At 38.7% G+C, this 16,095-nt stretch overlaps 1 protein-coding gene across 2 annotated transcripts in view; it reads right to left on the bottom strand.

Annotated features, from left to right (window-relative positions):
- The window catches only part of RAB3GAP2 (RAB3 GTPase activating non-catalytic protein subunit 2), a 103,276-nt gene that overhangs the window by 14,231 nt on the left and 72,950 nt on the right, over positions 1-16,095 (bottom strand). For both annotated transcript variants that reach the window (XM_006055941.3, XM_025286086.2), the window contains 7 exons: positions 15,731-15,828; positions 7,555-7,660; positions 6,786-6,946; positions 5,527-5,755; positions 3,989-4,162; positions 3,782-3,888; positions 1,280-1,346 (listed from right to left, as the gene is read on the bottom strand). In XM_006055941.3, coding sequence (XP_006056003.2) covers positions 1,280-1,346; positions 3,782-3,888; positions 3,989-4,162; positions 5,527-5,755; positions 6,786-6,946; positions 7,555-7,660; positions 15,731-15,828 — 942 coding nt within the window. The remainder of the gene's footprint in view (positions 1-1,279; positions 1,347-3,781; positions 3,889-3,988; positions 4,163-5,526; positions 5,756-6,785; positions 6,947-7,554; positions 7,661-15,730; positions 15,829-16,095) is intronic.

Raw genomic sequence — 16,095 nt, 5'->3', positions numbered from 1 at the left:
TCACAGAGACAAAAAGGTGATTATCTCCTCTTATCTGGACCCAAATCCAGTCTCACCACTTAGTATCTTACTAACTTCCTATCTTAGTATCTCACTAGTTCATTACTGAGTTCCTGATTAATTCCTACAGGGAAACTCTTCTATTAAATGGAGCCAGCAATCTGGTGACCATTTTTCTACAATAATTTGTAACATTTTTTTCAAGAAGCCAATGGAGAATGCTCATGTTCATTAAAAGAAGCACAAGATGGGAGGGATAAATTTGGAGACTGGGATTTGGCAGACACAAACTACTACATATAAAATAGGTAAACAACAAGGTCCTACTGCACAGCATAGGGAACTATATTTAATATCCTATAACAAACCATAGTGGAAAAGAATATGAAAAAGAACATATATATACATGTGTATGTGTGTGTATAACTGAATCACTTTGCTGCAGACCAGAAACTAACAGTATGGTAAATCAACTCTACTTCAATAAAACATTTTTTGAAAAGACAATATTGATGCATTTATTTTGTAAACAAATGAAATAAACTTAGATTATCAATAAATAAAAGAAAAAGAAGCAGCACAAAGTAATTTCTAGGATATAGTATTATTAGGCTTTGGCTACCCTAAATTTTTCATCAGGACTTACAGTTCTAAGCAGCCCATTCCTCTTTGCTTATCTACCCGTGAACTAGAGGGGGAATTAATAATTCATGCATAATATTCTCCTCACTACCGCTAGGAACAGTCATCAGCTCGGGAAACTGATGGGTGGGGAGAGACGGTGATAATTACCACCAGTCCCCATCTCCTTTCTGGACAGCATTTTTCAAGCAATTAAAACAGCTGGTACTCTGTATGCAGCCACACACAGTAACGTGTTAGGTGGTAGGATCTATTTTATTTTTATCAAATAAAAATTTACCAGGATGTGAATTTAAAGAGATTTGGCTCTGTGAGGAAGGGGATGGGATAGTTAGGGAGTTTGGGATGGACATGTACACACTGCTATATTTAAAATGGATAACCAACAAGGACCTACTGTATAGCACAGGGAATTCTGCTCAATGCTATGTGGCATTCTGGATGGGAGGGGAATTTGGAGGAGAAGGGATACATGTATATGTATGGCTGAGTCCCTTCCTGGTTCACCTAAAACTATCACAACACTGTTTGTTAACTGGCTATACCCCAATACAAAATAAAAAACATTATTAAAAAAAAAAGAGAGATTTGGCTCTTTTGAAAGAAACAGTTACATTTTTAACACCTGTTTACTTACCATTCTGAACATGGGCATTAAGAATATGCTTCAAGTGTTCTATTGACCTAACAAAAAAACGTGCTTCCTTGCATAGAGGAAGCAAGAAGAGAGAAAGAAGAGGTATTATTCAATAGTTGCTTCAAATATAAATGGAGACTTCTTACATACATTTCTACATAAACCCAAGAATGTTAAAAGAACATAGAATTATTATATAAGAAGAAATTCTGCATAAGATAATGTTATGTATCTTACAGTATCTATATAATGACTGATTCCCGGATATCTGGATTCAAAATTTACTGTGGTTTGTACATCACAGCAATGTTCTCTCCAATAAATAGTTGAATTTCACACAAATGTAAAAACAATAGGTTTATTTTCTTTGTAAATATCATTAATTAATTCTTCAACAACTATTTATTGAGCAACTACTATGCAGCAGGCTGCTAAAGGCAGCAGACATACTGTAATGAACAAAACGGACCCAAATCCTTGCCCTCACTGAGGTTATGTTCTAGTGACAGAACCAGATAAGTACGGTAAGTAAATTATAGAGGATGTTTATAAAGGATGTTAGTGCTAAGTGCCAAGGAGAAAATATTAAAGCAGTGAAGGGAAATAGGAAATATAAGAGGGAATGCTGAACATTCAACTCTTTTTAATCAAGGCAGTTTAAAATTGTGGCCTGTACATTATTAAACATAGCACCTTTGCTAATGTGTGTCAAAAGTTCCCCAAAGGTAACTTCAATTGTTTTGAACCTAGTAAAGCTGTGTGTGTAAAATGATGAAACTGGGATAGGGGTTGTTGGATGGGGCAAGGAGATAAATATTTAACAGGAAAAAAACAAACAAGAAAAATGACTATTGATTTTAAATGTAAATAATTATAATAAATGACAACGGCAACACAAATCAAAATGTCAGGCACCATGTGTGTATTTTCTTTAAGTTGCTACAACTCTTCGAGATGCTACTGTTACGGTCCTCATCTACTTAAGGAGAAAACTGAGAACAAAAGGCTCAGAAACATTCCCAAAGGTCACACAGCCAGGAGCCATGGGGCTGAACAGAGTCTATTATGTAAACTGCCTTTGGTTTAGAAATGACCTCTGTAGGACAAAGATTTTTAACTTAAATATCGCTTTCTTAAACCTGAATCTGGAACTAATTCAGATTTTAGAAAGTATCGTGCCTTTGTTCTAGTCCTAAGGTTCTTATATGACAAAAGTGTCCCATCTAAGGAAGAGACTAAACTTGCTCCCCTTTAGGCTGTGGGGAGGTCAACTGAAGAGTGATGGGAGGGGCATTTTTTGGTCAAAGTTTAATTGATCAAAGAACATTACTTTGTTTAAAGCACTTCTTTTTTAAATGTCTTTCTTTAAAATGAAAATGATTACATGTTCAAGACAACATTGTTTTATTTAGAGCAAGGAAAAATATCATTATCATTAGTATGCATGCTTATGTGTTGAGCTGCTTCAGTCACGTTTCTGTGACTTCACGGACTGTAGCCCACCAGGCTCCTCTGCCCATGGGATTATCCAGGCAAGAATACTGGAGTAGGGTTGCCATGATCTCCTCGAGGGGATCTTCCCCACCAAGAGATCGAATGCATCTCTTATGTCTCCTGCCTTGGCAGGAGCGTTCTTAACCACTAGCGCCACCTGGGAAGCTCCTATCATTAGTATTTTAGTGTGAATTACTTAATCAGTGAGATTTTTCTTCAATGCAACTTGATACAAGGATGATAAAGGAAAGAATTTTGATTGAGGTTAATTTACCAAAGAACTAAGGAGGCCTATGCTCTGAGAACTGTACAGCCAAGAGAAATATACAGCAGGCATTTTCACATCTTATTTTATCCAGGTGTCAATCCTGAACAGTGGCACCATCATTAAAAAAGGGTGGGAGGAGAAAAACCAGATTCAAGAGATTCAGTGACTGGCCCAAACCCAGACACCTGTGTGGAGCCCTCAAGTCCAGGCCTCCTGTCTCCAGGCCTGGAGGGCCTCATGCTGCTTCCAGATTGAGAATGTCTCGGAGGGAAGACTGCTGGAAGGGGCAGAAAGTGATGCCCAAGCAGACAATCAGGCTGGCATCAGGATCTTTACTCTGGATTTGATCATGATGACTACAGTGTGAAGAACTGTGTATAGGTTGATGCTATCTCACGTAGAAATTCCAAAGGAAATAAAAGATGCTCATGGCAACTTATTAAGACTAGGACAGAACACACTGGTGTTGAACACAGAGAGATCTACTAGGCTTGAATCCTGGCCTGACCACTGTAAGCAGTGTACTTACAATCTGGGCAAGGAACCTGACTTCTCTGAGGCTGTTTTCTCTTCTCTAGAGTGGGAATAATGATGACACCCACACTTCATAGGTTTACCGTGAGGATTACATATGAAAAAGGCCTTGTATAGCTCCTAGCATGGAGACATTCCAAAGGGGAAAAAGTCAAGTGCTATAAGCAAAGGGAACAGTCCCACGGAAGAGGTGACGAGAGTCGTACCTCCGGGTCTTTATTCCACTGCACGACGTACTCCCAGCAGCAGTGTGCGTGCAGCACGTCCAGCTCGAGGCTGCAAGGGAACTGCTTGTAGGCCAAGTGCAGCAGGTCTGAAAGTTAGGAGACAGCAATGTATTACTCCTGCCTGAGGGAGAGCTCCAGGTGCCTTCTTCACGCTGGATTTCCTGTTTACCCGTGTTTATGTCTTACCTGGAATGGCTCCCAAGTCCATCTCCACCTCTGACACCTCAAATAAACCTCGGTTAATACCTTCTCTGGGTTCATCTGGGTTTTCTGCATCTCTTCCTTTATTAGCCAGTTTTAGCACTTCAGGGCTGAAGTCCTGTTTAAATATCCACTTGGCTACACTGTCTGCAATGCCACCTACAGTTTGGAGACAAGGAAGAAAATGAACACTGGCAGCATTTGCCAAAAGGAGCCCACAGAGTGCAGGCTCTCAATGTCCTCACAAAGGCCTCAGCGCCACACTGGGTTAAGCCTGAAGTGGCCCCAAAGCCATGAGATTTACAGCAGTGTCGCCACGCACCACTCACCACTGAAGGCGAGTGGGATACTGGGTCTCTAAGGGCATCTTTACACTCTTGTAACGTATTAGCTAAATATTAATGTCTATCCACAATACCTTCAATGTCCACAAATTCAAACTGCATTTTACCAGGCACAGATGAAGGCATGAATACATCTTTAACATGCTTTCATTTAAATACAAGTGAAAACAAACTCATTAGCATGCTACTTGTGTCAAGGCTTCTTAGGGCAAAATACTATTTTTAATAGTCAAGAACTTGCCTCTCAAATATTTGAGGGCAAAATTTAGCCATAGTTAATTAATGGCATGATGCTGTACCATGTTTCAGTCACCAACATAGTCCAGAAAGTTATAAATCATAAAAAGCATTCACAATGAAGAGTCCTGCCTACTACCTAAAATAAATACAAGCTTCTGTAATGTATTAAAACTTTTCCTCTCAGTATTTCTTCCTATTTTGCTTCAAGTGTAAACCTTTTTAACAACAAGAATACAAAATCATGATTATCAGTGGAAATAAATGAGACCAGTGTACCCGGTGATCTAATTTCTTATGCTTGGCTTCTAAATCATTTGATAATTCCCATTCCAGGATCAAGTCCTGATCCTATTGCTCAAGTTAATATTAAAATGGTGTTCTACATTTTCACCAGGTGGCAGAACAGAGGATAGTTTGAGTTTACAATTTGGAAATCTTCACAAATCTTATACAGAATGAGAAGACGAGTTAACTAAATTAAAACCATAAATGCCATATTTAAACCCAGAAATAGTCATTCTAGTATCAAACGTCTGACAGAGATGCTGGTAATAAGGAGAGGAAGTATGTCATTATAAATCCAATATTTTAAGATATTTGTGGTCCTACAAGATGTTTAAGCACAGGAATCCAATGACTTTGGAATAGTAGAAAGTGATGCATTGAAAATGAGGTATAAAGTTCCATAGATATTAGGAGGAAGAAGAGAAAATTCGCAGTTAGTAGGTCATGAGAGGCTTCCTGGAGGAGGCAGCATTTGAGATGGGCCTTGGAAGTTGAGAAGAGGTAGGTGGTGGGTTATTTATTTACTTTTAAAATCTGAGTATATTTTTCTTTCAGTCATTTCTATTTAAAAACAAAACAAAACAAGGCCCCAGAAAGCTCATACCATAAAAATATAGATCTATGGCCACAAATGCACAAATAACTTCAGATTACCTTTTCCTCCTTCTAACAGCTTTTTCACTGAAAGCTTCGGGAGCGGCTCAGCCTGCAGCGAAGACACTTTGGAGGTCCGGGTGTTCGTTTTGCTGTGAAGCAGAGTCTGAAGCAGGAGACAGTCCTCCAGCTGTTTCAGGAGGAGTTTCCAGTATTCCGTGTCAAGAGAAAGGGCCTCCCAGGAATCGGTGAGGGCTTCCGAGTCAGTTCCTGAAACTGTTTGGGAAAACTAATAGAAAACACCCAGTTGATACTCTGGCTAAGAGTCTGGATCAACATTAACTTGAATGAACTTTTAACATGAAAGCCAACTGATCATCAGGATACATCACAAAGCGATACACAGATGCTGGCACACAAACATTACTACTTGGCTGGATGGAACATGAGGGTGAGGAGCAGACTGGAGACTTAGGGGCAATGCTGATGGAGTTCAGACATTTATGAAGAGACCTGTAGTGAGGCCCATGATTCAACCGACATGCACTGCAAAGGTTTCAGGCCCATCCCTGCAAGAGTTCCCAGATACTGACGGTTCTTCAGAATGTACAAGCCAACATAAAAAATGTATCTTAAATTTCTCTCTCTCCATTATTAGAAACATCATAAACCAGTCATAATGAATTTAGCCCCAAACTACTGAGACTGACAATGTTGAGTGAATCTCTACAGACCTATTTAAGTATCCTATCTAATTCAATGCAACATCCCCCTAGAAAAAATTTTTTGATTCACCATACGATACGAGGGGCATTAGTCTTGTCTTAATAAATTTTAGTCTTCAAGAGATGGGGAAAAGCCACAAAGTAAAAGGTCTACTGGAAGCTTTCATCTGAGTCACTCAACACTACGTGCCAAAACCACCCTTGTTTCTAAAAGAGGGATATAAATACAATTGTAGAAACTAAGAGCTGAAAGAAATCTGAGAAATAATGCTGTCTAACCCTGAGCCTTTTGAACGAGGACCTGCCTTCTAAAGGCGCTCACCACAGACCACCAGCTGTGAACACTAGGTCTCTGCCCTGACTCCAGTGCTTCTCCCCTTATGCCGTGTGGAGACTAGGTTCAAGGACGCATGTCATCTGAATAAACAACCAAAGAAGAACCCCTCATCTCCAGGAGACAGACAAGATCCTGCTGGACACATATCTCAAATCCTAGATGTTCCACACACTGACGACAATGCAGCCCACAAGGGGAAAGCAGTCGGGAGCCTGCTGGAGGGGAGCCCCCCTAGAGCCGCCCCCCTGCCCACTCACTTTCTTCTCGGTCAAGCTGTTGGATATCTGGGCAGCGACAGCATGCCCGACGTGCGCAGACAGCAGCGCGGCCCCGTTGTTCTCGGACTGAATACAGACCGTGCGCATCTGCTGCCACCACGGGGACACTGCCTGGGAATCCCAGGTCTCTTCGATGGCCACTACAGGCAAATGGCAGAAAAAGACACTCTTAGCTTGGCAAATTTTCCTTTTTAACCTTTGATGTTAAATATAATGTTAAAACCAAGTTTCCCATTGATGCATATGTGTATTTTTGAATGAACTGGAAAAAGAAGTCTTTATTTTATTCAGAACACTTACATTCCATGCTCTTAGGCATCTTGCTCTGAATCGATTGTACATCTCTGTTTGGAATACTTTCATCACTGATGAAAACTACTACTGAATGTTTTAATACAACAGATTATTGTTCTCATCATGCCAAAAATTGTAAGAAAAATATTACCTCCAACTACAGACCACTCAATTCACCTCACTGAACTCAGAAAACACACTGTTCGCTATCATTTTTGATGTTGATGCAAAATGTAAATTAAATTTTCATAAAGCACACTTTGAATGTATTAAGAGTTTTCTATGACTACATAAAGGATTCTCTCTAGTGAAATGTTTTGTACCTTCTAGTCTCCTTTTGTTACAAGGACGTATACTCCCTCCCTGTTTTTGTGGAATTTCAATACTGAACGTTGTTTCTGGGAGTGGAGACCACACTCCCGAGGAGCCAAACCTCAGCATCCACAGTGCTCACCTTTCATCTTGCTCAGGAGGTACAGCATCGTATGGAGACAGCAGACAGACTGCGGTTTGTCCAAAATATCTTTTTCCTTAGAAAGCCAAACACTCAGGAGCAGAGACTGAAATCAGATTTAAATCTTTATTGTAAAAAAAATATTTACCATAAACAAAATCTTGTACAATTTTAGACCATATGTGTATTCATGAGTGGTTCAGCCTTTCTGGTTGGTGCTTGCTTGTTACATGATGTAGTGTGAGGAGAACAAGGAACAAGGTAGCTTGTCTACCTTAAGAGATTCCTTATCTGTTGGGGATCAAAATCTCCCCATTTCCACCACTTCTTTAGGTTCAATACTACCCTTCAGTGCAAGCTTCTATTAAAGAACAAATCGGCAGAGAGGGTACTGCCAGCGAGCATGGATCACAGAAGGCTGGCCACAGGTTAGGACAGGAGGGCCTGGAGCTGTGGCTCTAGCCCTGGCCTTGGTCATGCAAAGAAACCGGAGACTTGGCAGTGGTTGGTGAGTATGTAATACTATCAAACTCCAATCTTCAAGTCACTGAGTCATGACAAACAGATTTTAAAAGCACTTAAATCAACAGTGATTTTTAAAAATGAGCATATCTACTTAAAATTTTTAAAATTTGGGTTCATAAAATCTGTACACAGATAATTCTGGGCTAATGAAAACTTGAAAGGCATAGTGTCACATCTGTTAAGTGCTGGTGTGTGTGAAAGGTTTTGATTGCCTATAATTCTGCAATGTCTTTATGTTAAAAAAAAAACCTCTAATAAAATGAAAGGTTGACTATCAGTTTAAACGCATTAGTATATACAATTTTCAAAATTAAGAAGAGTAGGAAGCTGAAGGAGAAGTGTGTGAAGGAAATTAACTCAGGAGAATGACCTAAGGCAGATAAGTACCCGACAAGCCTATCTTCCCATTCGACAACAACAAGCTCTTGGGGCAGGGCTGACTACTGGGGTTTTACAAATGATAAGTAGGAAAAATAACTTACTTACTAACTTAGAACTAAAGTTTGAACTTAGATCTGCCTGATTGTACAAATATAAAAATATACACACACACTTTCTCCTATTTCTCCCCTTTTTGGTTTAACTTGTCTTTTAACCCTTTCACATCTCTCCCTTGATTAGCCTCCTTTATACTTCATCCTATCCATACACCTTTTCATTTTTTTAAAACTGGGTATGTCCTTTCATATTTGCCCTCATATCATAAGACAATGACAGTATTAACAACAATCAATGCTAATGGTTATTTAGAGCTTATTATGAGCCAAGCCACTAACTGCCTTCGTAAGTTAAGATACACAGAAAGCTGTATGGACGGAGGACAGGATGGGGGTTCACTCTCACAAAAATGGGGTCGTATTATACCATGTTCATTCCACTTGCTACATAATATCCTCCGTCATCCACAACATTTTGACTGACTCTAGCCATTTATCAACGTTATTCCCTCTGTTTTAAACTTCTTCTTAACCTCATGCAGCACCGCTGTTTATAACAAGGCAGGCTAAAAAAAATGAATTACCTGCATGGACAAGAAAGACATTCCAGAATCATGTGGAAATTACTTCGTCTCAGTGTCTTGCGCACACACATTGTGAAGCAAATCAAAAGGAAATGAGGGGAAGTGGCAGAATTTATCTACTAGGTTCATGGCCAGGTTGCCATTTGACTCACCCTGATTAACTTTGGAGGCAAAATGTATGTCCGGGGGTTATGTTAAGAGTACACCAGGTTTCTAACGCACTATGTTCCTCAAAGTCTGATTTCATGTCCCCAACAGTAAGGGTTTCAAAGTGCTCACAAAGATTGCCAATCCAAAGGGTTGTTTTAAACTATATTATGTTTACACAAATTAAATGTCATGCCTTCACTCTATCTTCTCTGCACTCTTCTCATTTTTTCTTCAATTAACTGCTTCCTCATCTATCACTACATTTAGCAAGTCCTGAAACAAACAAAAAACCTTGTTCTTCTGCTTAACTCTCCTTTTCGTGTCTCTCTGAGATCTGCTCTTTCTATCTCTTGCCCAACTAGGTAATCTCTGCTTATAAGCTAAAGAGTGTTCTTGTTTTTTTAAACTTAAAAAATTCCAAACCAGTTACGCTTTTGTTTATGTGTAGAAAGTCAGTGTAAACAGAGGATGCTGTGGGCGTCTTTAGAACAGGATGAGACAACTTTAGAATCAAGTGACAGAAAGATTTTTTAAACTTCAGGAAAAATTAAGGGGAAAGGAGAAAAATAAGCAAAGTATAGAGCACAGAGAGAGGAACGTAGATACCTCGTAGAATACACGCACAGACATACACAACAGGGAAAGACGGTACCTGGAAGGTAAGTATTTCCGTAACTAGTGAATACAGAATAAGATATATTTTCAAAACATCGCAGCAAAGAATGGTAGGTTATGCATTATTCATAATGTAAACATTTGTATTAGAGATTCACACACTGTAAGTGTGAATCATGTTGTTTCATAATTGTTAATTCACATATATTTGAACAAAAGCCTGAATAATAGAATCCTTGAACAGAAATTTACTAAATTCATCTAACCAAGGAGTATCTAAGACTTGTTAGAACTTCCACCCAAGAAAGAAATACAAACTTCCAGGGATCTTTGGTGGGTGCGCCCAATGAGCTTTACCTTTTGCAAAATATCCTCCTATAACATTTACATCCTTAATGTTTTAGTCCTTCACTCAACAGAAATGCTGGCATACCTAGTGTGAGGCCACCTGCCAGCCTTGCCTGCCTATACTTCAAATAAATCTGTCTTGTCAGTCTTTTGGATGAGCCTTATTTCCACAGAATCTGAAACTTTATACAATTCCATTAAGGATAGTTTTAAACGTTGTGAAAAACTATCAGCTGTTGCCTGTGAATAACATCATCTGTGATTATACTAGATTGGGAAATCTTTTCAAATTAAAAAATGTATACAACCTAGATTACAAGTACCAAGTTTTTTCATGTACATAATTTCAATAAAACTATTTTTTCAAATATTTCAGAAGGAAAAAGAATTCAGAAAATAATTATCAGGAAAGAATAGAAAGAGCTAGTGTTTCAAATAATGTGCCTTTAAGACACTAGTAATAAATTTTGCTGTAAGACCTATCACTTTTTATTCATGACTGTTATATGTCTATATTCCTGAAAGTCTGTTACTCTTTTAACATTAAATAATAGATGTTAATCTATATTCTCTTTAAAAAAAATGACTTGAATTTTAATAACTCCAGAAAAATGTCACTGGTCTATATTGTGGCACTGGTATTAACTGCTTTGGGAAAGAGCAAGATATAAGCAGAACACATACCTGTTGCCTGGTGTACAACCCCTGCACTTTATCTTCCCACAGCCAGATGGTTGAGTAACAGTGTGAGTGCGTGGGCTGCTATTTTGTCTAATCAATGTCACCACAATGACCAACCAGGCTCTTTTAAAAGCTAGTCTTACTGTACACTCATTTTCTTACTTTAATTCTTGGGCTTTTTTTTCCCCCCAAGAGAAGCTCCCTCTTCCCTTCCCATTCATTATAGCCTCTAAGTGAAAATGTCATATTTTTCTCCTTTTTACTCTGCACTCACAGGATTTTTTAAAATTAATTAATTATAAATTAAGTAAGGCTTCCCTGGAGGCTCAGACAGTAAAGAATCTGTCCGCAATGCAGGAGACCAGGGTTTGATCCCTGGGTCAGGAAAAGCCACTGGAGGAGGAAATGGCAACCAACCCCATTATTCCTGCCTGAAGAATGCCATGGACAGAAGACCCTGGCAGGCTACAGTCCATGGGGTCAAAAAGAGTTGGACATGACGAGTGACTAACATACAAATTAAGTAAACTAAAGTGAGTAAACTGTTTTTAAAATACTTTAAAAATACAGTATCTTCTATTACATTTGAAACAAAAATACTTTAAAAATAAAACATTTGTCTAGGAAAAATAATTCAGCCATTTGAGAGATGATTTCTTAAAAAGTGCTTAAATTTTAGCCAATTTTAGAAATTTAGTAGCACAGTAATACAGGTCACAGCCTGATGGGTTTAAAGCACAGAAATTTTCCATATAATACACATTACTCTATCACATTATAAAACACACACACACACATACACACACACACACTCTCCTCCGTCCATGGGATTTTCCAGGCAAGAGTACTGGAGTGGGGTGCCATTGCCTTCTCCGATATCTAAAGTAAAGTTTACTAATTTTAAGTTGGGTAAATAATACCATAAATGTGATAAAGTACATCTTCACCCAAAGTTCCCTTGTGCCTCTTTGACTCAATCTCCAACTCCCACTCTCAACCTCTAGCAAACATTCATCTCCTTTGTTACTCTATTTTTGCTTATTCTAGTATTTCATATAAAATCAACTGAAATCATAGGTAGGTACTCTTTTGTTTCTGGATCTTTTCACTTGGCCTAATGCTTCTGAGATTCATTTATGTCATTCTGTGTATCAGTAGTTCATTTCATTGTATGGTTACACCATACTTCATCCATTTATCAATTATTGAATACTTGGGTTGTTTCCAGTCTGGGTTGTTAGGAATAAAGCTGCTGTAAATAGTTTATGCCAAGTCTATGCAAACATACATTTTCATTGCTCTTGACTAAGTACCTAGGAGTAAGACTGCTGGATTTTACGGTAAATCTGTGTCCAACTTGATAAGAAACTTTCAAACTGTTTTCTACAGTGGTTGTATTAAGTTGCATTTCCATCATCTGTGTCGAGCATTCTGATTGCTCTACATCCTCATCAACACCGGATATGTCAGTCTTTTTAGTTTTAGTCATTCTCTGGGACAGAGGCCATCATGGTTTTATTTTTGCATTTCCCTAACGGCTAATTCCTGAACATCATTCAGGTAATTTTTTGCAATTTGTATGTATGTTTTGGTGACGTATCTGTTCAAATCCTTTGCTCATTTTTAAACTGTATTGTCTCATTACTGAGTTGTACAAATTCTTTGTACAACCTGGACACAATGCATTTATCAGATCTATGTTGTGTAAAAGAGACTTGCCTTTTCAATTTCTTAACAGTCTTAAAAAACAAAAGTTTTGACATTTCATGAAGCATAACTTATCAGTATTTTTCTTTTACAGTTCATGCTTTTTCTACCTTAAGAAACCTTTGTCTAAACTAAGCTTTCTCTGATGTTTTCTTCTATAGATTTTGTAGTTTTATCTCATATTGATATTTACGTTCCATTGGACTTAATTTTTTTAATATATGGCTTGAGGTATACGTGTGAGGTTTGTTTTCTTCCAGCCTTTGATCAAATTGCCAGAGATCAAATTGCCAACATCCACTGGATCACAGAAAAAGCAAGAGAGTTCCAGAAAAACATCTACTTCTGCTTTATTGACTTCGCCAAAGCCTTTGACTGTGTGGATCATAACAAACTGTGGAAAATTCTGAGAGATGGGAATACCAGACCACCTTATCTGCCTCCTGAGAAACTTGTATGCAGGATAAGAAGCAACACTTAGAACTGGACATGAACAATGGATTGGTTCAACATTGGGAAAGGAGTACATTAAGGGTGTATATTGCCATCCTGCTTACTTAACTTATATATGAAGTACATCATATGAAATGATGGGCTGGATGACTCACAAGCTGGAATCAAGATTGTTGGGAGAAATATCAACCACCTCGAATATGCAGATGGTACCACCTCAATGGCAGAAAGTAAAGAGGAACTAAAGAGCTTCTTGATAAAGGTAAAAGAGGAGAGTGAAAAAGCTGACTTAAAATTCAACATTCAAAAAACAAAGATAACGGCATCCAGTCCTAACACTTCATCACAAATAGAAGGGGGAAAGGTGGAAACTGTCAGATTTCATTTTCTTGGGCTTCAAAATCACTGCAGACAGTCACTGCAGCTATGAAAGAAAAGCTATGACAAACCTAGACAATGTATTAAAAACAGAGACATCACTTTGATAACAAAGGTCCATATAGTCAAAGCTATGGTTTTTCCAATAGTCAGGTATGGATGTAAGAGTTGGACCACAAAGAAGGCTGAGTGCTGAAGAATTGATGCTTTCGAACTGTGGTGCTAGAGAAGACTCTTGAGAGTCCCTTGGACAGCAGAGATCAAACCAGTCAATCCTAAAGGAAATCAACCCTGAATACCCATTGGAAGGACTGGTGCTGAAGCTGAAGCTCCAATACTTTGGCCACCTGATGTGAACAGCTGGCTCACTGGAAAAGACCCTGATGCTGGGAAAGACTGAGGGCAAGAGGGGAAAGGGGCAACAGAGGATGAGATGGTTGGATGGCATCACCGATTCGGTGAACATGAGTTTGAGCAAGCTCCAGGAGATAGTGAAGGACAGAAATCTGGTGTGCTGCAGTTCATGGGTCACAAAGAGTTGGACATGACTTAGCAGCTGAACAATAATGACCTCAGTTTTAATGTAAACAAAATTTAAATGAAACTGATTAAGCACAATAGAAAACAAGTAGTATACCATATTCATCTATTTCAGCATCTCAATTTTGAATGATAGGTAATAGTTATCTCCTTTTTAAAAACTTTTTAATTTGCAATAATTATAGATTCATTGGTGGCACAAAGGAGCACAGGGAGGTCCGTGGGCCCTTCTTGCAGTCTTCCCTCATGTTAACATCTTTACACAAAACCAAGAAACTGCCATTGGTGAAATCCATAAAGCTTGTTCAAATTTCACCAGTGATACAGGCACTCATTTTGCAGCATGCAATTTTATCATGTGTAGCACTGCATAACCGTCACCATGCAGACACTCCACCATGGCACAAAATCTCCCTCCTGTTAACGCTTTATAGCCACACCCTTCTCCCTGACATTCACCACTAACTCTTGGCAACCACTAATCTGTTCTCCATCTTTATGACTGTGTTATTTTGTGAATGTTATGAAAACAGAATCATGCAGTATGTATCTTTTTTGAAATTTTTTTTCTATTCACATATTTTCCTTATCATCCAAGCTACTGCTTCTACTAATAGTTCATTACTTTTTATTGCTGAGGGGTATTCCATGGTAAGAATGTGCCACAGTGTGTTTATCCATTTATCCACTAAAGGGCATGGAGCAGGTTTCAGTGTCTGGCTATTATGAATGAAGGCACTTATGAACAACCATGTGCAAGCAATGTGCACCTTTAACTGTACTTCCTGACATCTATACTGCAAAGGGAGGTAGGGCAAAATCCATTTTTAAAGGACTTACATGTTCAATTAAAACAATATCGTGGTCCAGTTATGTAAAGAATTCACATGCCCATGCAGGGGACATGGGTTAGATCCCTGGTCCAGGAGGATCCCACGTACCTCGGGGCAACTAAGCCTGTGCCCTACAGCCTGTGCTCCGCAACAAGAGAAGCCATCAGAATGAGAAGCCTGTGCACCACAACTAGAGAGCAGGCCCTGCTCACCAGAACTAGAGAGAGCCTGTGAGCAGCAGCAAACACCCAGCACAGTTAAAAATACACAAACAAATGAATAAAAACTAATGTTAACATAGTCAACAAGTTCACAGAGGTAAAAGGCCCAAATCCTGGCCAAAACTTGAGATGTGAGTGGGCATGTGATAAAGGGTGTGCACGTGTGTATCTCTGTACATGTCGGGGGCAATCAAGAGCAGAACAAGTGATGTGGGGTAACTCCCTTGCCCTTTTCAGAAAGGGTGAAAATTTAGTGCTGTAGTTTTCCCACTGGATGATTCCTCAATTTATATTTGTTATGGCACAGAGATTAAATCCTAACACATATTCAAGGTCTGGGAATGTCTGATAATTCAATAATGCTTTAAGGAAACAGTTTTCTTCTCTAGATAAGATCTTTTTAGGCTAATATGAACATTTTTTTCTGATGATCCCAGTCCACTGTAAATGTATGCATACACAACAGACTCTAAATTTATTTTAGGCTAACCTTGTAATATGCTGGTTATAATTTACAGAGAATGAGAAAAATCAGATATTATTATTCAATTAAATACATGACTATACATTTCCTTGATCGTTTTTAGAAAGTTTTCATGTATGCTCTATAATCACTTTAGACAAGAGTTAAAAAAAAAAAAGAGACAGCCACTTCCTGATGACATGAACGAGGAAGAACAGCATCCAGCAACAAGAAACCTTACCAACAACAGCTGGGGGCTAAGTCCCTCCGACTCCAAAGTGTGACACATTTCCTCAGTGGAGCTTTCTCCACATAAACACTTCCAAAAAAAGAAACTGCCTGGTAAAACAAAAACAAAACACGTCAACCAAGGCCTGCTTACCAAACTCAAAATCTTCCTGAATTGCAATCTAGATCCCTAGAGGAGCAAAACAACAGCAGAGAAGGGAAATCAATGGCTCAGTTTGTTTAAGTGATTAAAGCAGAAAGCAAATCATTACATGTCTCACACTGTCTCCTAAGTATACTTTTTAATTCAGTACCACTTTTATAAGACAGTGCCTACTATCCAGAGAGTCTTCCGTTGACTGTAAAACATACATTCAG

The sequence above is a fragment of the Bubalus bubalis genome, chromosome 5 (assembly GCF_019923935.1).
Source record: "Bubalus bubalis isolate 160015118507 breed Murrah chromosome 5, NDDB_SH_1, whole genome shotgun sequence".
NCBI lineage: Eukaryota > Metazoa > Chordata > Mammalia > Artiodactyla > Bovidae > Bubalus > Bubalus bubalis.
This window is presented reverse-complemented; position numbering and strand designations above follow the sequence as displayed.